The 26,473-nt window shown below is 50.6% G+C and overlaps 9 protein-coding genes across 9 annotated transcripts; 6 read left to right on the top strand and 3 right to left on the bottom strand.

Annotated features, from left to right (window-relative positions):
* Positions 1 to 2,516: 2,516 nt before the first annotated feature.
* Positions 2,517 to 4,174, bottom strand: RhiXN_07321 (uncharacterized protein; the record flags this gene model as incomplete). Its single annotated transcript, XM_043327137.1, has 7 exons — positions 2,517 to 2,568; positions 2,616 to 2,674; positions 2,726 to 2,836; positions 2,901 to 3,312; positions 3,389 to 3,661; positions 3,734 to 3,899; positions 4,132 to 4,174. The coding sequence occupies 7 exons, from the start codon at positions 4,172 to 4,174 to the stop codon at positions 2,517 to 2,519; spliced, it is 1,116 nt and encodes a 371-aa protein (XP_043185609.1).
* A 1,873-nt stretch (positions 4,175 to 6,047) lies between these two features.
* RhiXN_07320 (uncharacterized protein) lies at positions 6,048 to 6,926 on the top strand (the record flags this gene model as incomplete). The annotated part of the gene is made up of 1 exon (XM_043327136.1): positions 6,048 to 6,926. One exon carries the CDS (start codon positions 6,048 to 6,050, stop codon positions 6,924 to 6,926), a length of 879 nt encoding a protein of 292 aa, XP_043185608.1.
* Positions 6,927 to 7,561: 635 nt separating this feature from the next.
* RhiXN_07319 (mucin 2, oligomeric mucus/gel-forming) lies at positions 7,562 to 8,027 on the top strand (the record flags this gene model as incomplete). Its single annotated transcript, XM_043327135.1, has 3 exons — positions 7,562 to 7,645; positions 7,708 to 7,851; positions 7,902 to 8,027. The coding sequence occupies 3 exons, from the start codon at positions 7,562 to 7,564 to the stop codon at positions 8,025 to 8,027; spliced, it is 354 nt and encodes a 117-aa protein (XP_043185607.1).
* Positions 8,028 to 8,193: 166 nt separating this feature from the next.
* Positions 8,194 to 10,032, top strand: RhiXN_07318 (mucin 2, oligomeric mucus/gel-forming; the record flags this gene model as incomplete). Its single annotated transcript, XM_043327134.1, has 5 exons — positions 8,194 to 8,373; positions 8,411 to 8,447; positions 8,628 to 8,743; positions 8,796 to 9,264; positions 9,398 to 10,032. The coding sequence occupies 5 exons, from the start codon at positions 8,194 to 8,196 to the stop codon at positions 10,030 to 10,032; spliced, it is 1,437 nt and encodes a 478-aa protein (XP_043185606.1).
* Positions 10,033 to 10,305: 273 nt separating this feature from the next.
* On the top strand, positions 10,306 to 14,379 carry RhiXN_07317 (mucin 2, oligomeric mucus/gel-forming; the record flags this gene model as incomplete). Its single annotated transcript, XM_043327133.1, has 8 exons — positions 10,306 to 10,773; positions 10,829 to 11,264; positions 11,305 to 11,422; positions 11,461 to 12,169; positions 12,253 to 13,145; positions 13,220 to 13,676; positions 13,734 to 14,143; positions 14,184 to 14,379. The coding sequence occupies 8 exons, from the start codon at positions 10,306 to 10,308 to the stop codon at positions 14,377 to 14,379; spliced, it is 3,687 nt and encodes a 1,228-aa protein (XP_043185605.1).
* A 494-nt stretch (positions 14,380 to 14,873) lies between these two features.
* Positions 14,874 to 15,976, bottom strand: RhiXN_07316 (cell cycle control protein Cwf15/Cwc15; the record flags this gene model as incomplete). Its single annotated transcript, XM_043327132.1, has 6 exons — positions 14,874 to 14,901; positions 14,953 to 15,040; positions 15,100 to 15,374; positions 15,437 to 15,604; positions 15,816 to 15,911; positions 15,960 to 15,976. 6 exons carry the CDS (start codon positions 15,974 to 15,976, stop codon positions 14,874 to 14,876), a joined length of 672 nt encoding a protein of 223 aa, XP_043185604.1.
* Positions 15,977 to 16,659: 683 nt separating this feature from the next.
* On the top strand, positions 16,660 to 17,959 carry RhiXN_07315 (NADPH-dependent methylglyoxal reductase GRE2 protein; the record flags this gene model as incomplete). The annotated part of the gene is made up of 8 exons (XM_043327131.1): positions 16,660 to 16,937; positions 16,992 to 17,172; positions 17,225 to 17,359; positions 17,414 to 17,437; positions 17,470 to 17,577; positions 17,635 to 17,758; positions 17,813 to 17,900; positions 17,953 to 17,959. The coding sequence occupies 8 exons, from the start codon at positions 16,660 to 16,662 to the stop codon at positions 17,957 to 17,959; spliced, it is 945 nt and encodes a 314-aa protein (XP_043185603.1).
* Positions 17,960 to 18,234: 275 nt separating this feature from the next.
* Positions 18,235 to 22,837, bottom strand: RhiXN_07314 (beta-mannosidase; the record flags this gene model as incomplete). The annotated part of the gene is made up of 17 exons (XM_043327130.1): positions 18,235 to 18,522; positions 19,433 to 19,659; positions 19,736 to 19,769; positions 19,807 to 19,986; positions 20,043 to 20,114; positions 20,168 to 20,239; positions 20,301 to 20,394; positions 20,449 to 20,631; positions 20,692 to 20,808; positions 20,861 to 20,993; positions 21,044 to 21,199; positions 21,255 to 21,410; positions 21,458 to 21,590; positions 21,654 to 21,988; positions 22,049 to 22,379; positions 22,429 to 22,544; positions 22,600 to 22,837. 17 exons carry the CDS (start codon positions 22,835 to 22,837, stop codon positions 18,235 to 18,237), a joined length of 2,865 nt encoding a protein of 954 aa, XP_043185602.1.
* Positions 22,838 to 23,656: 819 nt separating this feature from the next.
* Positions 23,657 to 25,604, top strand: RhiXN_07313 (aminotransferase class-V protein; the record flags this gene model as incomplete). The annotated part of the gene is made up of 5 exons (XM_043327129.1): positions 23,657 to 24,018; positions 24,154 to 24,436; positions 24,490 to 24,882; positions 24,942 to 25,540; positions 25,598 to 25,604. The coding sequence occupies 5 exons, from the start codon at positions 23,657 to 23,659 to the stop codon at positions 25,602 to 25,604; spliced, it is 1,644 nt and encodes a 547-aa protein (XP_043185601.1).
* Positions 25,605 to 26,473: the final 869 nt, after the last annotated feature.

Genomic DNA, 26,473 nt, shown 5'->3' with positions numbered 1-26,473 from the left:
GACAACACGCGGTTTTCCACGTGCAAAATCTGAGCGCTAGCGCTTGAAATCAAGTTAATTTGCGAACCAAGTTCTTCTATCTGTTTGCATCAACTCGACCGGCTGTGACAGGTGTATCGTTGCACCCAAGGCAATTAATAACACCTGTATTCATTGACTTTCCGTATCATTGAGCCAGGATCCTCGACTTCTATCCTGAGATGAGCGTTACCACTGCAAAATTGCTATCGCAGGGAGCACCAGCATTGTCGGGTTATACAGTATATCTGATACTGCCAAAAAGGCTTAGCATATAACCTGTTCTGATCCTGCTGTTTATAGTGATAGGGCACCTCAGCCACGCGTTGCGCTGATTTCAACATCCTTTCCTCTCTCGACCACGTTGATTGGAACGTATACTGGGGCGAAACAGATGACGAGCCCCGAGACTGGGTTCATCGGGTTATAAATACTATAAAGGCTAGATCATTCGCGCGCGGAAATGGCGTGCGTCATATAGTTTCAACCATACAGGACGCAGACATGGGTGTACTATACTAGGCTATATATGTAAGTGATTCGTCCTGTGCCACGGTGTAACGTATCAGCCCTCAAAAATATCTGGATAAAGACTTGTTCTTCCCTTTGGGCCTACGACCTAGCTTTTGGCTTATTTCCTCGTGTATATTTGGGCGGATATTTAGCTATATATACTTAACCTTCTGCACCAAAGGCGGGCGAAGGAAAATGAAAGGCTCTCAAAGGGCGTAGCCCAGTGTTGGGGGTTGGTTCGAGATGCTGAAGGAGATTATAGTGTTACCTTGGTGGATTCCTCGAAGGTCTCTATAGAGAATGGCTAGTATTATCTAGCTATATGGTTAGTGAGGGCACCCTACGACATGCGGCTTCGTTGCATATATATAACCCAATAGCGCCATTTTAATCTGCCCCAATGGAGGTATATATCATGGTGGAAGCCGCACACACTAGTAGTTCTCCTTGACCATCTGTTTGGGCAAATGGCCCAAAGGTTTATTTTATTCCATTGACAGCTATAATCGTAGAGTAATGAGGCAGCATGCCCCATCATGAATCAACCAGGCGTGTAGACTACCTTGTCTTTTGTTCAAGTGTTGGGCTGGTTTCTCCGAAAGAACACTAAGTTTCGCAAAGGCATGTATCTAGTACCAAACGGAAGGTATGATTATAAATGTTGATGAGTTAACTGCCATAATTAGTGCCATGAAAAGAAAACAGGATGAATCGAGCGAAGGGAACAAGACAAAACTTAAAAACGTATCCCTAAGGAGTCCGATGGTCACTCCCAATACACACTTGTATGTTCTCTTCTGCAGGTAACAATCAATCTGTCTGAAAAATTAATGCACCAGCTACAGACGCCCTCAATGTGCCCACTTATTGCTGACGTTTCGGTAACACGCCACCCAATACAGCCAACATACATCGTGCATCATTTATCGATGACTGTCTTTCGGACTTCTTTCGTGCATTCTGATACACGGTAAATCGACTCCCGAAATAGCATTTGCAATCAGCGCTAAAAGATGTACCTATGCATACAGCTCTAAACCCCAACACTAAGCCAAGCTGGCAAGTGATTTGAAGACCGAATATCTCCTAATTTCAACAAACCGATAAATCGGTGGTCCAAACCGACCTATTGCCCTTGTCAGACCGGCGACGATATCTGAAACAACATGGCTGTATAACTTTGTATAAGCGGAGTATCGCAAGGCGTATGATGATCCATAGAGACGGTCACAGCGAACTTGTCGTTACTAATATCGTAACAAGGGAGTTGGCCGTTCTTTTTTCGCTGGAAAAGAATGGATGAGTTTCAATAGCCGGTTACCACCGGCCCGTCCCGCGTTTCGAATGAGGTTATTTGACAAATATAAGCAATAACACTCGCCTAAAGGAAGTGAGTTTGTGTATTGAACGCTCGGTAAAGATATGGAATAATGTCTGAAACTGGTATAGTTCGGAGCATTGGCCTCGGGTAAGTACCTTTCCTTGAATTTGAGCGCCCAGACTCCCAGCACCTCCGTAAATCCGTAGTATTGCGGAAAAGGTCAGGAATAAAACGCGAGCAATTGGTTGGTCGAAACAAATGGCCTCCGCTTGACCTTGAGCTATTTTCTATACAGGGAGTATATCGGTCTAAAGGTGAAATGAACCCGTAGCAAGGGCGAGTGTCAGATAGAGCGGACTTTCTAATTAAATATGATTTTGAATGGATACGAACCATGTCCACGCTGTGTCTCTGGCGTTTGTCTAGCATTTGCAATCATAACTAGCCTTTTTGGTTGTATCCAGCCTAATCACACTTTTGTGATGGAACGGCATCAACGAAAGCTATGCCTAAAAGACGAGAAATACTCAAAGAAAAAGGACAAATTGATCTCGCTTGACAACCTGAAAGCCACTTTGTATTAATGAATTATAAATACGTACGCGATAATATGGATACAGCACAGCGCATACAACCAAAGCAAAAATACCAGGATCTAAACTCGTCAGGCGGGCACGGCAACATCCCCATTACCGGCGACATAAAGCTCTACGTGCCTGCAGAAGCTTCAGTACGTTGAAAAACTAGATAACAGTAAACCTACCTCACGACCATTCTTCTCAACTCGTCCTTCCCTATCTTTTCGCATTTCATTTTATTTCGCTGGGTGTATGCATGTTAGGCCATGCGCAGCACTGAGAACGACCGACTCACAAAAGCGAAGCCAACACCCCTTGTCACGTAGCCAAATACTTCCTTGAAGCCCGGATCTTCTCGGTCGATTCCATATGTTTCCAGTGCGGACTGAGCAAGTCGTTTTATGAGCTGCAACAAACATCGTGTCTGTAAGTCCCGTTCAAGGAAAGAAAAGAATCGATCCCAAACTCACGGCTTTGTTGGCCGTCTCTTCTCCACCGCTACCAGCAACCGGGGCAGCCGCACTAGCACTCTTGACTCGAGCCATCATCTTGGGCAACACCGCACTCGCATCAACCTCGCTCTCCGGCCCACCAACAGCAAACGGATCGTCTGCTTCCTCGGCTTTAGACTTGCCCTTTCCTCCACCACCACCCTTTCTTCTAACCGAACTCGTAGGCTCCTTTAGCTTGGTAGGTTTCGACAACGGCGTATCAATCTGCTCGCCCAATCCCCTGACCACAACCTCGCTCCGCACCCTCCCGAACCGTTTCGTGCCCGACATGGTGCGTTTGATCCCTCCGACCAAGGTCGACTCGGTGCGCCTGAGCATCGCACGGGTCGGAGGTTCACGCGGGAGCGGGTCGTCTGGTCTCGGTGCGCGGCTGGCGGATAGGGGGACCGCAAACACTGCATCATGTTCCGCTTGGCCTTCTTCGTCCGACGAATCGTCGGATTGACATGTCGGATCGAGTAGCGCGCAGCAACGAGTTCCAGTTTGCCTGTTCCTTGGCCTCGCTCGACGCGAGCGTATTCTTCCGATTGGAGCGGCCGTAGACAACGATGACGTCCTCACCTAGGCCGATTCTGACTGCTGTACTCGTTATACGCGGGTCGATGTGCGGGTGAGGATGCGGGGATCGTAAGAGCGGTCGTTCTGGGATGTATTCCGCCCCCAATGCAAGTACACGTTGAAAGTACCCATGGGTAACGTAAGCTTGAGGGTGTATGTACCTAGAGAAGCCATGTTACATCGACATGGCGGCGGACAAGGGGAGGAGGGGGAAAGGAGAACAATAAACGTACAGCCGAACATCAATCTCCGTATCCAATCGGGCCGTATCCGGGGATAACTTCATTGTTCCGATAAGTTTAAGAGCTGGAATCCGGCGCATGGATTCGAGAGCCAAGGGAAGCGGCGCAGAGAGAAGAGGCGGGACAACTCCGGGAAGACGTGCGATGAATTGGATCCCTGTTCTCGACTAGGTCAGTATAGAATAAAGGAGCTAATCTTCAATTGTGGATGCACCTTCTAGTAGATCGCAGATCCGGGTACACAAAGCGCGCCACGGTATAATAGCCGATGCTGAATGTCGAGGGACAAGCCAAGAGTGCTCGACGTCGAAGGATTAGGTTCTAAACCGTGAAGTCGATCAATATACATACACGCACACGGGGTCAAAGAAACTTGATTCCACACATACCGTCCTCGTCCCAAGCACTATCCTGAGTAACGTTCCCATCCATCGCTCGATCCTCTCATCTCGACATCACTATTGCTCGGTTTGGGCACTCGAGTGGGTGTCAAACTCATCCTCACATCTCCAGACGCACTCGCTCTTCTCGAGTGCATTTTACTCGCGGCACTAGCAGCAGCTTTGGGCGGCGATGATAGCACATACGGCCTGGTCGCCATGAATGAGAGAGCTCGCCCGTCGTACACGTGACGTTGTTGCCTATCACGTGGGTCGTGTCAATCCAAATGGAGCCCAGCTGCAGAAACACGTTTCAGAAGGGATTTTTTTCTACTGTGCAGTATTTTCCAAAAAAAAAAAGCGATTTACGAAATATATTCGAATTAGAAAATGATTACGGCAGGAAATAGCATACCATAGATTGGCCCAGCCTCATGTTGAATGCTGTGTTGTGCCTAGGCCAGGATCAGGATGACCAGAAGCTAATGATAAACTAGGTTTTATGTAGTGGCGGCGCTACGGCAGTAGTGCGAGCCGAACCGAATTGGCAGTGCAGTTTTGTTGGTTGACTTGTTCGTTCACACCTGTTCCAAGAAAGTCTGAAACATTGTGTTCAGCGATGGGAGCACAATGTTCACAGTCAAATCATCATTGTTAACCCCCCGCTTTTCTCCCGATCGCAAGCGATCTTCCACACGCGCGCATCCCCAACGCCGAACATTGAATACCCGATTACGGAACGTAAAATGCGACTCGAACTAGACACATCGACAGATAGACTAAAAAAAAAAGCACAAACATGTGGAGTTGTGTGTCCCGGTAAATAAACGAGGGCATATGGTTTTGTTGGTTCTTTTTTGGTCGCCGGAGCTGCGAGAGCTGTCGACTCGTGAGATGTATGCGCCGTCTCAGTTTGTCAGGCGATGTGTCATTGGGCGGGCCGCGTCTCACTACCGGTAGCGGTAATAATATACCACTTGGCCTACCAGCGGTGGGCGGCGCCCAGCCTTGGATAATGTGCGATTGACTGTAGGCGGTGAAAAATTAGGTTGAGAGACCAAGTGGGACGCCCATCAGTACAGATGAAGAGCACAAAGGCGAGTGGATGCGCCCGTATTTGACCATGTTGGCGGGAACAAGATATTCAAACTTCCTTTCACGTCAATGGTCGAGCACGGATATGGGAATCGAACAGCAGCCAGGCAGTTTAGTTTCTTGGAACACCATACTAGTCGATAGTGTCAGTGTCAGATTCGCAGGTCGGATCATCGCATCAGGGCACAAATGTCTCGCTCAGATGCCCTCATGAACATATGCTCGATTAAGAAGGCGTACATAATCGAAAAGAGCCATGTAGAGGAAGCGGGACTCGGAGATCAAAGGAGAGGATACATCCTTGGTACCGTTTGATTGGCTCGTGTTCAATAGCAAGGTGTGGGCTTATATCTTGGGATCGGCCGGTGGGTGTCGAGTCTGTACCCCTTCGCCCCCTCTTATCCTTTGCCCGATTGTATCTACCTGTGTATTCATAATTATTTGACCGCTGAGATGGCATTCCGTATTCGCACCCACCGCCGAGGCCGTTCTACCGCGTCTACATCTACATGTGCATCCTCCTCATCCTCATTATCATCATTATCATCGGACGTTCAGACCCCTATTGCAACAGTCCACAATGCCTCCCGAGCACGGGTGCAGAGGGTAGCGGGACCCCAGGTGGCTGTAGTAGGCACGGGTCGGGAAGCGCTCGCACTTTCGCCCCATAGCGCCGTAAGTCCAACGTCGACCATAACTTGAAACAATTCGCTAATTTGCGATCCGACTCGTTTCGCGTCCGAAATACCAAACGTCATTTCTCCGTATGGAATTACGCATTGTGTACGGGATATATAATGTAACAGGACCAGTTTGCACAGAGCCTCAACATGAATATGGCGCTCTGCTCGAGCCCCGAGGTGAACTTGACGTTCCCAGAGCCTGGGGTTGAAACCAAGCCTGATCCTGTATTGAGGCGCATTGCGAGCGATGCGGTTGTTGGTCTTCGAGTCCAATCCCATTTGCGCCGGTCGTCGGGTGTCCCTTCGTTGCCGTCTACTTCTTCTTCTTCCTCTTCTTGTGTTCCGAGAGGTCTGCCTCCCCCACCTCGTCCCCACCGCCGCCGACCTCCCCCGGTATACGTCTCGACCGGACCATCGCTGGCACTTGTCGAACAGACTTACTCCCCATTCTGTGCTCCCAAGACTCCTACTCAACCCAGAGCATCATCCGTCCCTCCGTCCGCGGTCTCGTCCTCCTTCTGGGGCCACACAACTCCCAAATCGGGATCAAAATCACTGCGCAGCGCACGTTCGTACGCATCCCACGTCGGATCCATATCCTCCTCTGCGACATCAGACGAGGACGACTTGGACTTGGAATTGGACCTCGACGGACTCGAAGCTGATTTCAACGAATACGATTTCGATGAGGAAGAAGGTGCTGCCACCGCCGGCAGGTCCCCGCTCGGCCAGACGTACTTTGCCTCGAACCCTCGACGGTCACGAGAGACTCCGACGGCGGTTCGTCATCCGTTGAGAGTGCAGGTGTCGATCGAGCGAGTCGCGTTCCGGGACAACTCGCCCAAGACCCGGCAGTTTAGTCAGCGATGGAGCTCGGAGGACGAAGGTGGATCTGGGATGGGTGTGACTTGCGGATGGGAAGACGGGATCAAGAGCCGAGCGTCGGTGTCGGTTGCGGTTGCGGGCGAACAGGAATCTCGACCGCGTCAAAAGGGTCCCTTGCCAAAACACTCGGTCGTTGGTTGAAGCGACGTAACTAGTTATCTTATATTCGGGCTCACGGACCTTTTATTCTTAATTACCTCTACACCCTTCGCTAATTATTCTACTTATTATACCAATGCCCCCCTTCATTTAGTCATGTACCTTTTTTCATTTGTATGCTCGCTCGCTCTCTCTCTTTTGTGTCGAGTACCTTCAAGTTCTCGATGTCCACCACGGGATGGTGATGGTACTCTATGCCCATCGTAATCGAATTATGTAGCTCTAGATTGATAATAGCGTTTATGAAACATGTCCGTGTGTGAAGTGATTGGGTGTTGACAGTCGGTTTCCGAAAAAGATCAACATCAGGGCGGGAAAAGGAAGTGATCGGATTACATCATCCCACGCCGTGTTGGCGAGGCAGTCGAGTATATATATTGGCCTCGTTGCAGCCACGGCAAGGGCGGTGCGTCATCTGGTTCGCTTTGGTTTTTACGCTTTCAATCCCCCCTCGGTCCATGGTCGAGACCGGTGCGCTTATTACGACGACTGCCCGAGCCTCGACTGTTTTTTTCTCTATTTCTTTTGGACGAGTTTCCGCCTGAACACTTTTTTCTTCCCCCCTGTTGTTGTCCTTCCTTGTTGGTTCCCACTCTCCACGCTTGCATCGGCCGAGGATGCCCAAGCACAGACAACGACACAGCGACTCGCACCAGCTGCAACTGGCTCGGCGCTTCTTGCAGCTAGATGCTGACATCCGCGTGGGTAAAGACACATGTTTCAGACGTGTAGGACTAACCGTATTGTTGTTGTTCTGTACCAGCTCGCAGCAGCCGCAGACGGCCTGTTCCCGTTCCAGAAAGAGCGGCCCGAGTCTCCTGCGCAGGTATATCCGTACGACGCTCAACTGCAACATCCGAAGCCCAAGCTCGCAAGCGGTGCTATACAGATCCGGCAACTGGAACATGTGTGTAGCCCATACCGTTATGTTAGTTAGATGATCAGATCGACTCACAGATGAGAGATGAGCAGGTTGCAAAGGCCAAACCCTCGCTCAAAACACGCAGCGTGTCCGACCCGGGAGATGCTCACCGCCTCATCTCACGCTTTGTGCCCCGCCCCGAACAAAAGTCTCGCTCATGACTGTGAATGGCACATCCACCTCCACCTCTACTTCCACCTCCGCTGCGGCCCGTGTCTTTCCCTTTCCTTCCAAGGGTTCCCACCTGGGTGTGTCTTTGCTTTATGTGCTTTTTTCATTTTGTTCGATTCTCACCCGTGTCTCGCCCCGTTCCAGAAAACTTTATGAATGGAGTCGACGGCGGATGAGATTGGGTATGATGATCCGCTTGCGCTCAAGATGGGCCAGATACTCGCACGCCGGGCCGCCGCTGCCACACGTGCCATCAGCGGGTCGTCCCGACGGTCAAGCCGACACTCGAGCGTTGCCAGCGGTCGACGATCGGTTGATTCCAACGGCCGACGATCGGTCGACAGCCAACGCTCACTCACGCCTGCGCATCCAGTCTATTCTCGACGTCGTGGGCGAGGGGTCCAAACCTGGTAAGCCTCTTGTCCCTTTCCCATCAGTTTCATTTGGCCCCCCCCTTTTTTGTAATTTCTTATTGGGTTCACTTCCCGATATTATGACATCGTTTAGTAGTGTGTTGATGTCACTGCCTTTTTGATCCCGCCCGCCACTTTTTGATTAACTCGCCGGAGCTAACGTGGTACTTAATCTAGTCGAGTCCAAACGCGATTCTGCACTCTTGCTTCCTCCACCCGTCGTTGTCGACGACCGATCCCCTCAAGAAGGCTCCAGCCGTTTTGGCCGCGTGCCCCGAAGAGTAAAGGGCTTGGTGTGGGCGGTGTTGGATCTGCGAGCTTGCAGCAGCAGCACAACCACAACAGCAGCAGCAGAGGCAGTCTCCGCCCGGCGCTCACGACTTGTTGAACACGTTTACGTTTCCCTCTGTTCCTCGCCCTTTGTCCCCGCCTACACGTGAGCCCGAGTCGGAATCGTTGCCCCAGCCATCGTCGTCGCATTTCGCCCAGCCATCGTCGCACTTTGGGTCCCAGCCTCCCTCGCACTTTGGGACAAGCGCAAGCACAAACGCAAACATGCCCTCGTACCAACTCCACATCCAAACCCGTGTCCCGCTCACCGTCCAGACCAACCTCGATCCGTACTCTGACCAGGACCCCGCGCCCGTCTCGCCCGTCATGTTCCACGAAGACGCACGGAGCGTGTCCTTTGTCATGCACGGTAGCCCTACGAGCGGTGTCTACGTGAGTCCGGTCGAGAGCATGAGTCCGACCAGTTTGCGCTTTTCGATGATCGAGAGGAGTTTTGAGGCTTTGGCCGCTGGAGAGAGGGAGAGTGTCCTGGTGTCGAGGTCTATGATGACGCGATGACGAGTTTTGATCCTACTACGGTGAGATGCGGCTCGTGCTTTCGTTCCTCTCGCATTTAGAGCTCATTTTATGTTATATGCATATATCATTTTACGTAGACTTCGCCTCGAACATCACGAATTCAAACGTCCCCGACGACAACGCGAGTTCAGAATCCAAGGGTGCAGGCATCCCCTACGACTGTACGAGTTCAAACGTCCCCCACGATGATGCGTGCTACGGTCCATTCGTCTCCTACGATGATGAGAGTACAGGCTTCCCCCGCTGCGACGAGGAATCAAACGACTACGACGAGGTTTCAGCAGTCTCCTTCCGCTTCTCGCTTCAGAGCTCCCTCTACCACTGTACTCCAGAACTCCCCCTCGACATCGCGTATCACAGCTCGCCCTATCAAAATTCACCCACCGGCGGTCGGTTCCCACAACACAGCAGCAGCAACAGTCGACTCCTACATCATCCCGCATCCCAGTCGCCGTCAGACCTCATCCTCGGACAACAGGTACATTCATCCCCTGCGACATCCTACAGCCAACCTTCCCCAAACACGCCGTTCCAATCCAGCATTCCCATCGCTGCCCGCCGGCCGGAACGCCCGTGCGAAAACCCACCCTCTTCGAACAAGCGCCACACCCATCCAGCGTCCGCCTTCAATGCGCACCTGGACTTGTTGAGGGGTTTAAGCCCGCTTCCTTCGCACGGTCTGCCATTGCCCGCGCCGATGCGAAATCCCTAAAACGAGGTTCGTTGTTGGGCGACGTCATGTTTGGTGCAAGTGTGAATTCGAGGGTGGACGAGGTGGTTGGAGGGGACATGTCCACGCTTGCCGTCGAGGACTTGTCGGTCACGAGAGCCGCGGGGATACGTCGGTCTGCTCGATACTCGATTCCTCCGTCCATACACACACGAGCACGAGCCAGAGTCAAGATTCGTCCACTCGCGCGTTTGAGGATTTGTCGATCCTCGCGCTCGGCTATTCGCCCATTCGCGCCATGCGTGATTTGTCACTATGGCCGCCGAGAACGTGTTCGCGTCCGATAGGTCGCTGGGCCCAACATCACCCGAAGAACCGCACCTAAATGGGGAACAAGGACCATCGATTCGAGAATGGACGCCTCCTCCGCCTGCGACCCCTACACCGCCCTCGACGCCCTTGCCGAGCCATTCGTTTTCGAGCCCTGGGAATAGGAATGGAGGGTTTGCTAGTGCGTCCCCCGTGAATGTGTTTTCGACCCCGGAGAGGAACGGGTTTTCGACTCCGAATGCGGCTTCTACGCCTGTCAAGCCCACTACTACTACTCCTGAGGTGATGTCGACTACACCCTTGGGCGCGCCGCCTCTGTTCCCTGCTCGCGCCTTGAGCCCGATCCCGGCACGTTTACGTCGCATGACGCCCGATCCCGGTTCCGCATCCGACGAAGTCGTCTTTAGAGGTCGTCCTCCTCGGCCTCGTCCACGCCTCAAAAGCGGAAACGCCGTCGGACCCGGTTGCCCGTGCGCGCGCACAGCGAAGGATTCATCCACATCCCCAGCGCCGATTTCAGCCGTTCGGGCGAGATAAATGTCGAGGCCGGTGGGAGGACACGCAGCGGGAGCGGGAGTGGGGGCGCACGGCGCACGGCGCAGTCGTTGATTCGGAGGAGCAGACCGGGGACGGAGGCGAGGTGTCGAGCGATGGGCGGGACGTCGTATTATTTGTGCCCAAGAGTCTGGGTCCGCCTTCGAGAGCTGCGTCGCCTACCAAGTCGCGCGCTGGGTCTCCTGCCAAGTCCCAAGTGCCCTCGCCTTCGAAATCTCAGATACCGTCGCCCTCCAAGTCGCGAGTTTCGTCGCCTTCCAAGTCGTATGTTCCCTCGTCGCCGAGCAAGTCGCGTGTGCCTTCGCCGAGCAAGGCCCGGTTCCGTCCCCAGCCAAGCAGCCTCTGCGCCCGTTGCAAGCCGAGTCGACCTATGCCGCCGCCGATGATTCGTAGGAGTAGCATTCCCTTGCCGACGCTTCGCCCACTCAGCTGGCTCCCCCTCCAATGTTGGGACTCTGGGTGCAGAGCCATTCATGACGTCGTCTCAAGAACTGCCTCGTCGTCCGTCGATTGAACTTCGTGAACCGATTATCGTCCAACCTCAGCCGTCCAGCCTCTCGAACGCTTACCGTGGTCACCCCCCAGACATATGTTCAGCCGAATGGAAACCGCTTCTCGCGACGGGTCCTTCCACACCGCTCGGGATAGTCCTGCCCAATCTACCGATGTCGACTTTCCAGGCTCGTTCCCGCATACCGAGACGCCCGTGCACATGGTGGAAAACCAAGAGGGCTCGTCGAGCGCGGGCCATTCTGCCGTCACGGCCGAGGAGAACCCGCTCGTTCAGTCCGCAATGAGGGCCATGGTATCTCGTCCCGTGACGATGACCATCACCCGTCGTCCCAGCGGCGAATTCGCGCCCAGTGCACATGGAAGTTCGACCCCGGCTCGTCGAGCCGCCAGCGTTCACTCGTTCGTTCCGGGCGGCTTGGTTCCTCCTGCCTCGTTGGCCCCGTCCCCGTCCATCCCCGGCTTATCCCACACGCCCAACTCGTCCAACGGTGGTTGCAGCATACCCGTACGCCACGATCAGCACTACTCTCCCCCAGAGTCACTGCCTGAATCAGTCACGCCACCTACTGATGCATCGAGGCCACCCACGGAACGGTCAAACTCTCATCCCGGAAACGAGTCGTTTTATAGCGCTCACGCGGCCGACAGCGATATTCGTCTCCCCGTCGAGAGCTGGATCGCGTTTACTATGGGCAACATGGACGCCAACGGTCTCCCGATCACGCGCGCAACGTTTGATGAGCTCCAGAGTAGCGAGGACGAGAGTGCGGCGGTTGCCGAGGTGCTTAGTCGCCATAGCGCGCGCAGGCCCGACAGCGCGGTTATCTTGGACGATATGCTCCCGCATGATTACGACAATGATAGCGGGAGAGCGCCGGTCAGAGTTTGTCCGATGTCGGTACCACGCCCTCGCCCTCTCGGTCCGGCTCTCGTCACTCGGGATGGCTTGCGGACGCTGCTCCTGCTGGCGCAAACGGACACCTTACCGTCCAGACGTCGGACCTCGACTGGGCAGAAGAGGACGGCAACACCTCTGCGTTCTCTCTCGGCAGCGACACGTCTGAATCCAACCGCCGCACTGTTGATCGGCTGCAAACCGTAGCGTCTATTGTCCATGAGCTCAACGTGCGGACTCCGATCCCATCGGCTAGCTCCTCCCACCTCCGTGGCCCACCCAGTCTGGCGACTACCAGCGCGGCATACGTTACCCCGCCCTCGTTCGCGAACCCGCCTCCGTACCGAAGCTCACACTCTGCACCGTCTAGAACCCTCTCGCCCGGCGCGGTCAGCATCACGTTTAGCGAGGCCAGCCCCTCGTTATCGACGATTCCTCCTCCATCCCTAGTGGTCCCCTCTGAAAACCGCAACTGGTTTGCGGATTCGCTTGTTCTTGCCGAATATAGACATTCGCTTTATTTACGAGACGACGACCAACGAGCACTGGAAGAAGGCGAAGACGTAATTCTCTACGGCGGTGACTGGGAACACGTTGGCAGACGATCCGAGAGCCGCGCGACGACCAACTCGGCTGTTCCTGTCGAGGCTCCCGTCGACTATACCCCTAATGCCACCGACCGCCAGTCGCGCAACAAGTATATTCAGTTTGTGCTCTCCGTTGCGGGCGCTTTGCGTACTGGGGCGCCTCCCCGGTCTCAGCGCATGGTCGAGAATGTACTTCGTCCCCTTCGTCGACAGCCTAGCCAACCTGGTCCACGCTACGAAGATCTGTATGACGAGATTGGTCGTGATGAAGCCGGGTCGACTATTCCGGCTCCCCCGCCTGTGCCTAGCGATCTCACATCACATCGTCTTCGTCTTCAGATATCGATAGCGCTTTGCCGGATGATGATGAGATTGTCGAGGATTTCGTTCGAAGCATCATGACCCCGCAACCGGGCACGCCACATCGTCCTCCGCCTCCAATCCTCATCCAGGGATCGAATGTTCTCCCATGGCCTGCTCTTCCCTCTCCTGTCTCGCCCCGCATCCGATTTGCACGCTCAGTCTCACGTCAGACGACACGCAGTCAAGCTACGAGCATTACTCATATTACGTCTTCCCATTCTGGTTATTCCAGCTTAATTCCTCCCCCGCCGCGCCCCCGTCCCCGCTCTTTAGAACCTCACTGGCTTACGATTTATGTTGCCGGCCGGTGGCCTATTCCTGATACGTATGTTACCCGTCGGACGTACAGCTCGCCGAGCGCGCTGGGTCCCCCTATGCCCTATCTTTGGAGACCGATATGCCACATTTCGCCTGAACGTTTGTGGGAAATTACTAATTTTGAAGTGAGTATGATCGCCGGGCTTATTTTCGAGACGAGTTTCTGACTGTCTGTTTCCTAGGCTCAGGTCCCCGTACCTTCTCAATTACCGCCTGCGCACTCGCCTCACTCGCCTCTGAATGCTAGACAACACTTCCCGACACCTGCCACGACGCAGAACCATGCGACGACTTACTCGTTCTCGACGAGTTCTACGACCTCGAGCCGGAGCAACATGATGCTTCCCCCTCCCCCGACTGTCTATCCTGATGTAGGGTTCAGAACGAGCCATGCCAATCTCCAGATTGACTCGTTGTCCGCGCTGCCGCCTTTGCCTCCGTCGGTTCCGACCCTCATGGAGCACCAGCTGAGCAATACGAGCATTCCCGTTCGGGATCACTGGCCTCGAGGCTCTCGCTTGGATCGACAATTTCATCGCCAAGACGCCCATCCACCCATCCCAGGTCACCCAGCAGCAGAATCGTTACCCCCGTGGCAATGTCAAGGAAGCGTACGCTCAAGGAGCTTGTAGGGAAAATCACCGGCCGCGGGACACGAGTACGCACTCACTCGATCCATTCACGCAACTCGTCGCCATTTGTCCCAAGCCCAAGTTTGGTGTTGCTGGCAAAGTCGTTGAACTCAGTCGTCGCATCTTCCGCCGAGGCCGTCGCGCAAGGTTGGAAAGCATTCGTTCGCAAGTGCAGAGGACCTCTCCCGAGACGTAACGCAGGAGTCATGTTTACTTGCTCTATGTCTCATTCTGGGTTTTATTTGGGGACTTGTTTGTTTGTTTACGAGCCACTTTTTGTGCTATCCTACGATGATTTGACGATTGTGTAAATGATAGTATTGTGCTGTTTCCTCTTTTTTTCGCTTTGTTTATGTTATTTTTGATTCGATCATATGGACTGGTACTCGGCGCTTTTTTTCATTGTAGATAACTTATTTTTGATCACTTCAGCACAGCACCCCTTAATACACCGGCCAAAAAGCTCCAACGTCACTTTGCATAGTAGCCTCACACTTGTTTAGAACACATTTTGATGACTCTAATAGTATTATGAAAAAGCGCCAGGCGCATATTTTATTTATGACTGTCGACGCTAGATAACATACAACAAGGTTGCTGGAGACTTGAGTAAAACACAGTTCTTCGAGCGAATAGCCGAAGGTTGTCTGAAAGTGCAAGTCTGGCATAAAAACTCTCCAAATTAAGTAATTACTTAATGAACTTAGCCATGAATTTCCTGCAGTCCGGGGTTTCAGCTTGGGCTAGCAATTAGAAAACAGCGACTAACCTATGGAATTCCGTACGCAGCAAGTCGTTGACAAACTGTCCGTTCGGGGAGTCTGATGAGTTAACGGCCTGGTTTTTAAAGATAACATCTGCCGTAGAGTACTTAGATTGCGTGGGATTGATTGTCTTAGCAAGAAAGGATCCTCACCGTCATCCCACCTCTTCTTCACGGCAAACGTGCCAGGTTTGCCTGACTTGGAACCTTGCCCAAGTGCTGCTTCGAGGTTCAGTAACGGATTTCTTGTGGCAATCTCTTCCTCCAAGTCCCGTGCTTTTCCTTCGCTGACCTCTCTCGCCTTCCTCTCTTCCTCTGCCGCACGCTCTCGCTTTATTCTCTCCAACTCGGCCAATAACTGGGCTGTCTCATCTTCATCATCGTCGGAATCCTCGTCTTCGTCATCATCATCATCATCGTCCACGTCCCTATGCCATGTCGGCGATCAAAGTTCCCTTGAAGTGGTGGCCGACCAAATGGTGAAACTCACATATCATCAGCTGTAGCCTTGCCCTTGCCTTTGTCCTGCACTTTAGCATCATCATCGTCATCATCTCTGTCAAGCTCCAGCGCCTCTTGCAGCATTTTCTGCCGTTTACTCGCAGGATCCTCTTCCTCGGACGGGCCATTCTCGATCGCAGCAACTGGCGTCGCATTGCTGGTGAGGGCAGCCAATGCCGGGGGGAGAGGTACGGGTCCTGCCCGGCCGCTTTGCGCTTCTTATTCTTGGCTTCATGTTCTGCCAGCAGCAAGTCTGTGCGAAGGTCTCGCTTTTTGACGTCTCCTACAGACGTTGACCAGGTTGTCTAAGCCACGGTGATTTGAGAGTAAACTCTGGAATAGAATGTACTAAACTAGATAGAACTTACCTAAACTTGAGTTTCGTCTGCGACGCCATGTCGCGCGACGAATATTGTCGTGAGCCACTCTTTACATCCTTTGCCTGCGCAGGATCCCATGTTGGTCTGTTTTATTTTTAATAGATATAATGTATCAAACATTCTGTGGCATACCTGTGAGCTGTCGACATTGTTTATCGGGTTGGTGACGAGAGAGCGAGGTTGAATGCGTAGCGCTGAGCGTTTGGGCCACGAGTCACATGATGGAGGGAGCCTATGGCTAGTCACGCAGGTAGTGAACGAAACACAGCCACTAAATGACTTTGCGTATTGAAGTTTTCTACCAATGCATGAATTCAGATTTCATGTTATTTACCAATGAATTAACACAGCTCCGACACTAAGATATTATAATTTAAATTACTAGGCATTGCTTCCTCCAACCCGCAGTCACCCACGCCAACATACGGGTCGAGGACTGTAGGTCGGGCGAGACGCGGGTAGCTATTGCCAATTCACCCACTCAACCGATTCGCCAGCGCGGTTGGGACCGCAGGCTTCACCGAGGGCTTACCAGGCTGACTCCCATTGCTTTGGCCTCTAATACTACACGATAACACTGTTACTCTTGCTCACCAAAAGCGAGATGAAATTCGAAATCAATGTTCAGCCCTCCGGTCATGGTAGCCCGATATTTTTGAAAGCTTGCCTCGTATTATAATTCTTGCGTGCTTTGTACTTACTCATGCGCTCGGGATAAATGCCGAACGCCGAGAGTCATCCGGACCCAACGCTGCTTAAAAGGGGAAATCGAGCGTGCTCTTTTCAACCCATCTTAACTTCATCGACACCGTTTAGCGCATATATCTCTTCCATGACCGTTTCCAACGTACTTTTGACTGGAGGCAATGGATTCATTGCTGTCCACATCTTGCTCCTACTATTAAAACATGGACACAACGTAACTACGACTGTGCGCTCAGAAAGCAAGACCACACATCTACGCAAGACATTCCCCGAAGCTACCGAGAGTGGTCAACTCAAGTTTGCGATCATACAGGATATGACTGCTCCAGGTGCCTTTGATCAAGTCTTCAAGGACAATGCTTTCGACTCTGTCTTGCACACGAGCAGCCCGCTCGTGTTTGGCGTGTGCGTATGAATCTTTTAGACTGATGGGGCATGCGCTGATTCTTTGCGATCTAGTGAAGACCCGGAGAAGGACATTTTACAGCCAGCTATCAAAGGAACTACCGAGATACTCAAATCTACAAAAGAACACGGCTCCAAAGTCAAACGAGTTATCATCACATCTTCCTTTGCAGCTTTGGCAAATAGTAGTGTCGACTCTACTAAGCATGTATACTCCGAAAAGGATTGGAATCCGGTAGGTCGAAGATATTTTGTAACAAAAACGTAGTTCATTTGTGTTGTCTCAGATTACATACGAATATGCAGTGCAGAATCCGGAAGTTGCCTACTTTGCTTCCAAGGCGCTCGCTGAAAAGGCTGCTTGGGACTTTGTGGAAAAGGAGAAACTACAGTTTGATCTTGTCACCATATGCCCTACAATGGTACGTGATATATTCGCATCAGGCATTACTGTATTCGACTCAAACACGCGTCAGGTATATGGTCCTGCTCTTCAAGAGGTGACATCGCTGGAGACCCTCAATGCCACGAGCTCCAATTTTACCAAATCTTCAACGGTCAAAACAATGATTTGAAAGGGAATGGAGTCTGGTTGTGGGTTGATGTGAGAGATGTTGCAGAGGCACACGTTGCTGCTCTGGTAAGCGATAAACACTCAATATTCGAGATGGGAAATATTGACAGTCTTCCCCTACAGGAGAAACCCGAAGCAGGCGGAAAACGATTCCTCTTGGCTGAAGGAAACTTTAATGTTGGGCAAGTAGCCAACTACATCTGGGAGCACTATCCCGAACGGGCTAAAGCCAAGGGTATCCCAAGAAGTAAGTTTAGATGTGCTTTTGGTGTACAGTAAACTTATGGGATGCGCAATTCAGGCACCCAGTTTTCTGGGTACCCTCCCGAAGGAGTCTACTCGGCCGATACCAGTGCTTCAAGAGATATACTTGGTATTAAGTATACCAAGTTCGAAGATTCACTAAAGGACAAATTCGCCCAGTTCATCCTTTTTGAGAAGGAATTGAGAAGTGCTTAGTAAAAAGCCCCAGAACTCATTCAAATGGGGTGATGTTTCCAACATCATTAGTTTTGGATTACATGTAAAGTTACACCCATGACGAAGTGATTTAATATAGCCAATTAAAAGTAAGGGGTATTCTAGAAACGAAGCACACTAGGAACAGCTTGAATGTCCGGCAGGTATATGGTTATATTTTTTTCAAGTGCCTAGTGCGAATATCATGATTAGTACTGGGAGATTTTGGTAAAACCTATGACTCTTAACTAACCTATACTTGAGCTAAAGCAGGCTGGCCGTGGGAGCAGACTTGGCACCATACTTGTTTATCAATGCACCAAAATCTTGGGACTTGGGTACGACGTACTTCTCCGGCTCAGCAGCCGGATTAGAGGACAACGGTTGCTTAGAGAATATCGAACGCCATCGTTTTGTACTAGTGTCAGAGCGCGAGCTCGCTCCTGCGTTTAGATGTGAGGCAGTCTTGGATGATGGGCGGGAAGGTGCGGTCCCAGAGGCACCATAAGACGATGCGAGATTGCCAAAAGCAGCAGAGTAATCACGAGGCTGCTGGTGGTGGACCAAAGAATAGTAGAAGTAGTCGAGGCAGCGTAGCTGGGCATCGCGTCTGATGTATTAAGGAAGTTTATAAGATGTAAGAGGGCTAGAGCAATGGCTGCTAGATTTTACTTGGAGTAGAGGGCTTGTGAGAGCTGGTATAATGAACATCTTGCTACCGTACAAAGACCTCTTATAGCTTTTCTGAACTGAAGAGGCGCCTGACTACGATGATGACTCGGGACCGCAGTTGACCTCATGTGGATCAGTGCTGTGCCCGCAATGGCCCTTCATAGAAGAAGATTGCTCGAGTCACTGAGGTCTTACATGGGCGTTACTAAAAACACGGTCATTGGTTATTTGTAAGCAATACAAGCTGCGCTATCTCACGACGAGTCACGATCCTCGTCCTCACTACCCCCGCCCACAGTTGACTCATACAGACGGCAGCATGGGAGACAAAGATAGGAAGGCACCCCCAGACTTTTGTTACCGTTACCTTCGGCGTACCCGGTCAGTAACGCATACCAACGGTCCGCGACTAAAATTAATCTCGTATTGAAGGTCTTTTTAGACTATTTCTGTTATGCTGTTTACCCCACAACTAGAAGTCTGACGATCCAGACCATTTTCTTGCCACCGTAAAGGGTGTGAATACCATTGTGATGAATTGCGAAAACCTTTTTTGAAGCGAGCAACAGGTTGATATATTTTGATCCTAAAATGGGATGTTTGGCCGAGCCTTGATTACAACTTGATTAGCAAAAATTTCCCGGCTTTTTGCCGTACCCTGAGACAATACAAGGCCTTATTTGTTCATATTAAACGATGTACAGGGGGCATTTTAATATCAACATAAAAGTCCCAGCTAGTCAGATCGTAGCCATTGTGCGGTCACTTTTCTGTCATTAAGTCCCCGCACCGTCACCGTTTGTGGATCACCAGGCATTACATCTAGTGCGTTGTCACTCCATCGAACTTCATCATCTTCACCATCGACACCAAGCATTACTGCCTTGGCAGGTCTTTTCGCTGTCACTACGACTCTTTCTCCCTCCACAGACAACTGAAGCTCGGGATTGGGCATATCGTAACTTCGGAACGGCTGTGGCCAATCTGCATAACGAGATAGCACTCGCCCCGCCTCGTCTAAAAGTAAAGCAAAAACAACGACAGAATGCGATGTTGTCGGTAGAGCATCGGCATCGTCATCAGGTCCAGGAACCGGTCCTATATGCGGGGGGCAGGGCACGGAATGGCTAAAATTTCAGTGGCTTGGTTTGGAAAGAGGGTCACAGAATGCTCCTCGACGTGATTCCAGTCCGAGGCTAGATCAAAGCAGGACAATTTAACGAGTGCTTTCTTTTTGAGAAGCGTGGAGTTGGTGCCCCAGACATCGATCGACGCTCCGATGCTTTGGAATGCGCCAAATTCATAGAACTGGCGTGGGCGATCCGTCTCGCGATTTTGTTTGACCTTAGCATGACGCCATCATATGAAAGGATACTACATAAGGTCTAATCAGGACTTACAGTGCGCTTTATACCAATTGTGTACGGAAGCATCTCCCGAGCAATAGTATAGTACGCCAGTTTTGGCCGCAACTAGGATGCCTACTCAGTATGAATAACTCTTTAAGCCTTGTTCATAAACTCACGAAATAGTCAACTATGGCCCAAGAGCTGACCGGCCAGCAGTCATTCAATTGCCACACAATTACTCCGGCACACTGCCGTTATCGTCAACTAAATCAGTTGTGGATCGTAGGCCACGGGTTCATACACACGCACATATTGTTTCCCCTTTCCCTTCCATTCCCGTCTCCACATCCGATAGGCGGAGGATACACCCTCTGACTGCATTACTTGTGTGAGATAGGCGTATCTATTACAAGTTGAGCATATCAGGAGGTATGGGCTGGGTACATGGACGACGAACCTCTCAAGGTCATTGGTGATCCAGAAGTTCTCGTTCATGTAAACTGCCAGGCGACGTTCATGGGCGCCGGCTTTATTGTGCTGTTGCATGGCCTTGGACTGAACCCGACGTTGAGAAGAGTCGGTATCTTGGAGCCAGTAGTCTATAGTACGCATATTAGGCATGCATGGTAAACCAAACTCGCTATATGCACATTTCGATGAGTAAAGGTTTGGTTAAAGGCGACGCATGTGGGCGGCTGACCTGACGAATCTTCCGCCCATTATATCCCAATCTTGATAAGGTGCACCTTTTCCCGCCCATACTTCCCACTGGTGTATATCACCGATGGTAGGGTCCGCGGTGTCCCATTCCTTTACACTGGTTCAAGGGCTTAAAAGGGATTTTAAGTATAGCAGCCAATCCGACTTACCTGCCATAAGGGCTCCCGCGGTGATAGGGAACAGCATCACCCATAAGATTACTGATTACACGCGGCAGCAACTTCTCATAGATAACAACTGCGGGAAGAGTCGAGAGACCCCATTGAAATACTTGTTGATAGTCTAGGTTGACCTCAGTTTTGTATCTAGGGTCAAGAGTGAACGAACTATACCTTCATTGTTTCCACACCACAAAGCCAGACTTGGGTGTCCACGGAGTCTCTTAATATTTGCCTCTGCTTCGGCCTCGACATTAGCCAAGAACTCCTTGTGTGCTGGATATTGTCCACATGCAAACTGAAAATCCTGCCAGACAAGAATGCCAAGCTCTACATTTACAGTGGTAAGTACAAATACATGTCCATTTATTTTGTTGGTACTGACCATCACATGTATCATAGAACACGTCGGGTTCGTATACACCTCCACCCCAAATACGAACCATATTCTGGTTGCCATCCTTGAGAAGCTGGAGCCACGCTTGGTATCTTTTGGGTGTGATAGAAGTCAGGAAATTATCGGCGGGGATCCAGTTAGACCCTAATAACTATTTAGGTTTGGTACGTAGGGAAAAATACTGTATTTACCCCCAATAAAAACTCGTACTCCGTTTATCTCGAATAGAAATGTCGTGCCCGGTGCGTCAACTAGTGGCTCTTGTACTAGTTCGACCCGACGAAACCCAATTCGTTTGGCAACACGATCCAGTACTGTGCCGTCCTGAATATATGCATATCAGGAAATCAAATGGTATAATTTAATCCACACTATTACTGTACTCACCTCACCCGTTGCAATGATATCGACATGGTACAAGGTCTGCTGACCATAGCCAACAGGCCACCACAACGAAACCTCACCATCTTCTAGTTTCCACCTAATCTTAGATCCAATGTCAAACACCTGAGTGCGAATAACAGTGCCTTCGGGATGACGAAGGGAGATATCAAATTTGGACACCGCTGAAACATCTCCGTGAAGTGTAGGCTCGATCTCAATAGCGCATGCTAGCTCTGGAGCGGAAGATACAATCGTCTTGACGTACGCATCAGCGATTCGAGCCTTGTGTGTATGAAGATGAATTGGCCTGTATGGCCCTGCAGTCATGAGTTCCGGGCCTACACGAGTAAAGTTTTTCTATGAGATCCCAAGGATCAGTGAACATGGACCAAACCTACCCCAATCCCATCTCCACCCAAATTGAGCCTTGCGAACGTATACCCGATTCGGTAACCCTAAGTTGCAGCTACCTGCTCGCACTTTACCATACCTATCTTCTAACGCCTCGGCCTCGAGCAAGGCGGGCTTGAAATGAAGCAGAAGGACGTTGATCCCGGGCTTGAGGACATACTTTGGCTGGGCGTTTGAAGAAAGTGATAGAGTAGAGACAATTTCTTTGACGGTGTTAACAATTCCTTTTGATTGCGAAGATGGAGCGGCATCAACGGGTGCCAATGAAACGGTCAACGGGGTGAACATATTGTCGGATTTGAGGATCTCAAGCTCATTCTAAAGCTACGATTAATGATATATCCTCGGATGTGCAACAATAACACACCAGGTATACAGTACAGAAGGTGTCTAGCCCCTCAAACTCCAACTCAACCGAACTTGAGAGTTGCTGTTGTGATAGCTCAAAAGCATATCGATAGAGCCATTCCCTTTTCCCGACCCCTGTAAATGATGAGCCAGTGCTATACAACCCAGTACTTGCGTAGATTTGGCTCACATTGTACTTTATGCTCGTTGAAGCCCTTGTAAGGATCTGGTATAATACCAGCTTTTAGAAGCTCAACGTGGATTTCGGATGGGGATGTAATGGCCTTTCTCCAAGTTGATCTAGTATCTTTAGGATCATGTTGGATTGATGTGTCGGGTCGCTTGAGTTCGTCAAAGACGTTCTCTATTTTAGGATCGCGCTGCTTCCACTGCCAGTTTTCAGAGAGTGTTAGCGTCTGTCGAGACATTTTTTTAGTAGGAGTTATGAAAGTATGCGGGGTAGGGGTTATTTGCGGCGTTTATGAAGTCAATCTGCTTGATGGGCGATCTTGTTATAAAGATGCCCAGCAGCCAATCGGCGTGAACCCCGGCAGAGTCTCATGACCCATTTAGAATGAAATTGCCGAGCCTGTGCGAGTTAATCGGTATGTATCAATCCTACTTGATGTGTGGCTACGAGTGGCTCGGATTGCATTTCAATCGTGGTCGCCAGGTGTAGATCAAGTCATTTACATTTGGCGTATATTACGTCATCAATGATTTATCATAAAAATAATTAGCATTTGTAAGTAGTATTTTGGCTCCGACTCCAATTGACGGGTCTGCTCTGAAGAAAAGGCTACTGGTAACCAACATTTCGTCTCACGGAGTCCATCCCATCTGCTTGATTTTCAGTTCCTATCAAATCATTTCCTAAAAGAGCTAGATGTCCCGATTGGCTCCGATTTATCTGGTCGAACCAAAGTTAGATTCCGACGGGAAATCTGTGGTTGCGAACTTCCAGTAAAGTTGATTACTGAGCTGCCAAAAAAAGGCGAGATTCGACGCGATGCAGTGTATCAATCGGAGTGGGTATGAAAGCCCGTGCTCCGCTTATGTGGTGCTGTGCCAAATGTGTGGTTTTCTGATTGCCTTCCGTCATGCAGTCACCCTCGATGGCCGGTCGGCTTCATCAACAGACACCGACAAACTTTGCCATATAAAAAACTATGATAGAAAGCCAACTAACCTGATGGATCCCACGTTCTTGCCCCTCTGGACTCAAGGGACAAACAATCGACTTGACGATGGGCAACCTTTCTTCCCGAATTAAACCGCGAAAAAAGCGACTTCGACATCCTGCACCACTCCCCAAGAATGTTGCTGATAGCTCAACTGAGGGAGGCAGCGATGAAGCCTCCAAAGCTCAAGACTCAGAACCTACATATGAACCTCCCCCAGGCTATGACGACTTTCTACGCGTTTACCCTCGCTTCGTCGAATCTGCTGCTGTCGATGAGCTGCGCGCACGAGATTTTACACGTTTGAGCCAGAGCGCTGTATATCTGGACTATATGGGTGGGGGGCAATACCCGGAAAGCCTGATTCGTAGCTATGCTGAAACTCTCCAGAACAACGTATTTGGAAACACCCACTCAGAAAGCATGAGGTACGCCTAATTTTCTTCATCATGTGCATCCTTTCTTCTCTTCTATCACTGCGCGTCATGGACATCTACCCACGGGGTAGCACACGATTGATGCTAGCTAAGCCGCTGACTGATACCAAATGTGGATCCATCTAGTTCTCAGCTTTCGGAACAATACTCTCAGGACGCGCGCAGGACAGTTTTGTCGTTTTTCGATGCAGATCCGAACGAGTATTTGGTTGTTTGGACAGCCAATGCAACGGCCGGACTGAAGCTTGTTGGGGAATCGTTTCCGTTTACCTTAGGGAGCTCGCTGGTGCTACCTGTGGATGCCCACAATAGCGTTCAGGGAATCAGGGCGTTCGCAGGCCGAGCAGGAGCAAGTGTCAAGTATGTGCCCTGCTTGGAGGAGGGGGGGTCCGACCTACAAGAAGCTCTGGTCGGTCTGTTGAAATTAAATGTATTTAATCAGTCTAATCCTGGTTTGTTTAGCAAATTCTGCGGGGTTTAGCCGAGCCGACGAACTCTTCGGGGACACGACCGAGATCACTGATGGCCCTCACTGGACTTTCCAATCTCACAAATCGTAAACTACCACTGTCACAAATTGTATCGGCCGCTCAGGCCCATGGCATTCATACCATCCTGGACGCCGCTGCTCTCGCGCCCACTACCCGAATATCGTTGAGGAACACACCCGTGGACTCAATGGTTGTCAGTTTCTACAAAATGTTTGGGTTCCCTACCGGAGTCGGGGCCTTGATCGCGAAAAAAGGTTTCCTGGACATTTTGGAACGACCATGGTTTGCTGGAGGCGCGGTAGACTTGGTACAGGTCCCTGGTGTTATTGCGACTCCGGCTGAATGTGTCAGCTCTCGTTTCGAGGTATGCGTTTTATCGGCAAATAATAGCCATAGCTTGTTAACGGGATCATCTGAGTTTAGGAAGGGACAATAAACTATCTAACACTCCCTGCCGTAACGACTGGTATCAATATGCTGTCCAAATACATCGACTTGCTTCCTATCCGGCTTTCTTCGCTGTACCATTATCTTTACAACCAGCTATCCATGCTCCAGTATCCAGACACCAAAACCCCTGTTGTCCAAATTCTTACTAGGGAGCCCTCCCCTCCATCTACCGCCCCTCCTCACGGCTATGTCCTTTCCTTCCTGATACTTGACCGTAAGGGGGACATTGTTCCTCTGACACACATAGAGGCACTCGCTGCCAGAAAGGGCCGAGAAGGGCTTCCAGCTGTTTCCCCCGCATTCAAATCCACCTCCAAGCATCCTCGAAGCCGAACACATCAAAGTGACCTGCCCACCCACTCACTTCCTCCGCTAGCTCAGCAGTCCTTCTCAGATTCTACCACCACAGAGCGAATCATTTCTCTCCGTACTGGATGTGCTTGCAATCCAGGGGGCGCTGCGGCATTATTGGGCATAGAATCATATATGCAACTCCTCCAACCTGGCGCTACCCAACGTTCACTAGAGCTAGTTGTTGGGCGGGAATTAGGTGTTATCAGAGTTAGTTTAGGGTGGGTTTCGGATTGGTCGGATATAGCTGCCTTTGTTCAGTTTGTGGGTGGTATTAGAAAATAGTTGGTTGATGCCTCTCTAAAACTGATTCCTATGATATTGTATGCTCACCAAGTTATGTACTCACTGCAAATGTTATGTACGCTTTTTTACAACACGTTACCACGATAAATTCAATTTCGATGATTCAATTATTTGATTGAGACCGCAAATCGAAGATCCGATACGAAGGGGGCTTCCAGTAGGGATATCAAGAACAGAGAGAAATAGTTTCAGTTATGTCTTCGGAGTTAGATTTTATTTTGTTCTACTGCAAGATTAGTTCAGAGATAGAGGTGAACGGATCAGCTCAGAACAACCGCTGCGACACTCCGAGATTAAATATTTCCCCATACAAGCATACATGTACAAGGACTTATCTCCCGATGGAATTCATGTGGGATACAATTCACGAAAAAAGCGCAAGTGCTGTCTTGAATGCGCAAGCTATGTGCACACTAAAATTCACGCGTCTTTTGCACCTTTCCGATCGCGGCCATCAAAGCTCCACAGCCTCCTTCCGTGCACATGAGGCTTCTCGAGCTAGATGGTGCACTGCTTATTTCAATAATGAGTGGGAGAGCAAATCTTTTTGATTGGAGCAACGCTGTAGCTAGATTTTGACTAGGACATAGTTATATGGTATACATGGATCTAGTAGACGCATCTCATCTAGGGAGAGTGTTCCGGAGCAGGTTCCATTATATGCATACAACCCTGGGCGCAACTGAAATATTCCTTTCAAGGGTCTAATTAATCACTAGTTTACTGTTTTATCTACTGCAGGCCGCAATTGCGATGGTAGCCCTTTCTGTCGCCCCACCCACGAACAGATCTACTCAAAATTATGGAATTGTAATACACCAGTCCGCGTTGTGAGCGCTGGGAAAATC

Source organism: Rhizoctonia solani, chromosome 13 (genome assembly GCF_016906535.1).
Source record: "Rhizoctonia solani chromosome 13, complete sequence".
Lineage (NCBI taxonomy): Eukaryota > Fungi > Basidiomycota > Agaricomycetes > Cantharellales > Ceratobasidiaceae > Rhizoctonia > Rhizoctonia solani.
Note: the sequence above shows the minus strand (reverse complement) of the source record. Positions and strands in the feature narration are given on the sequence as shown.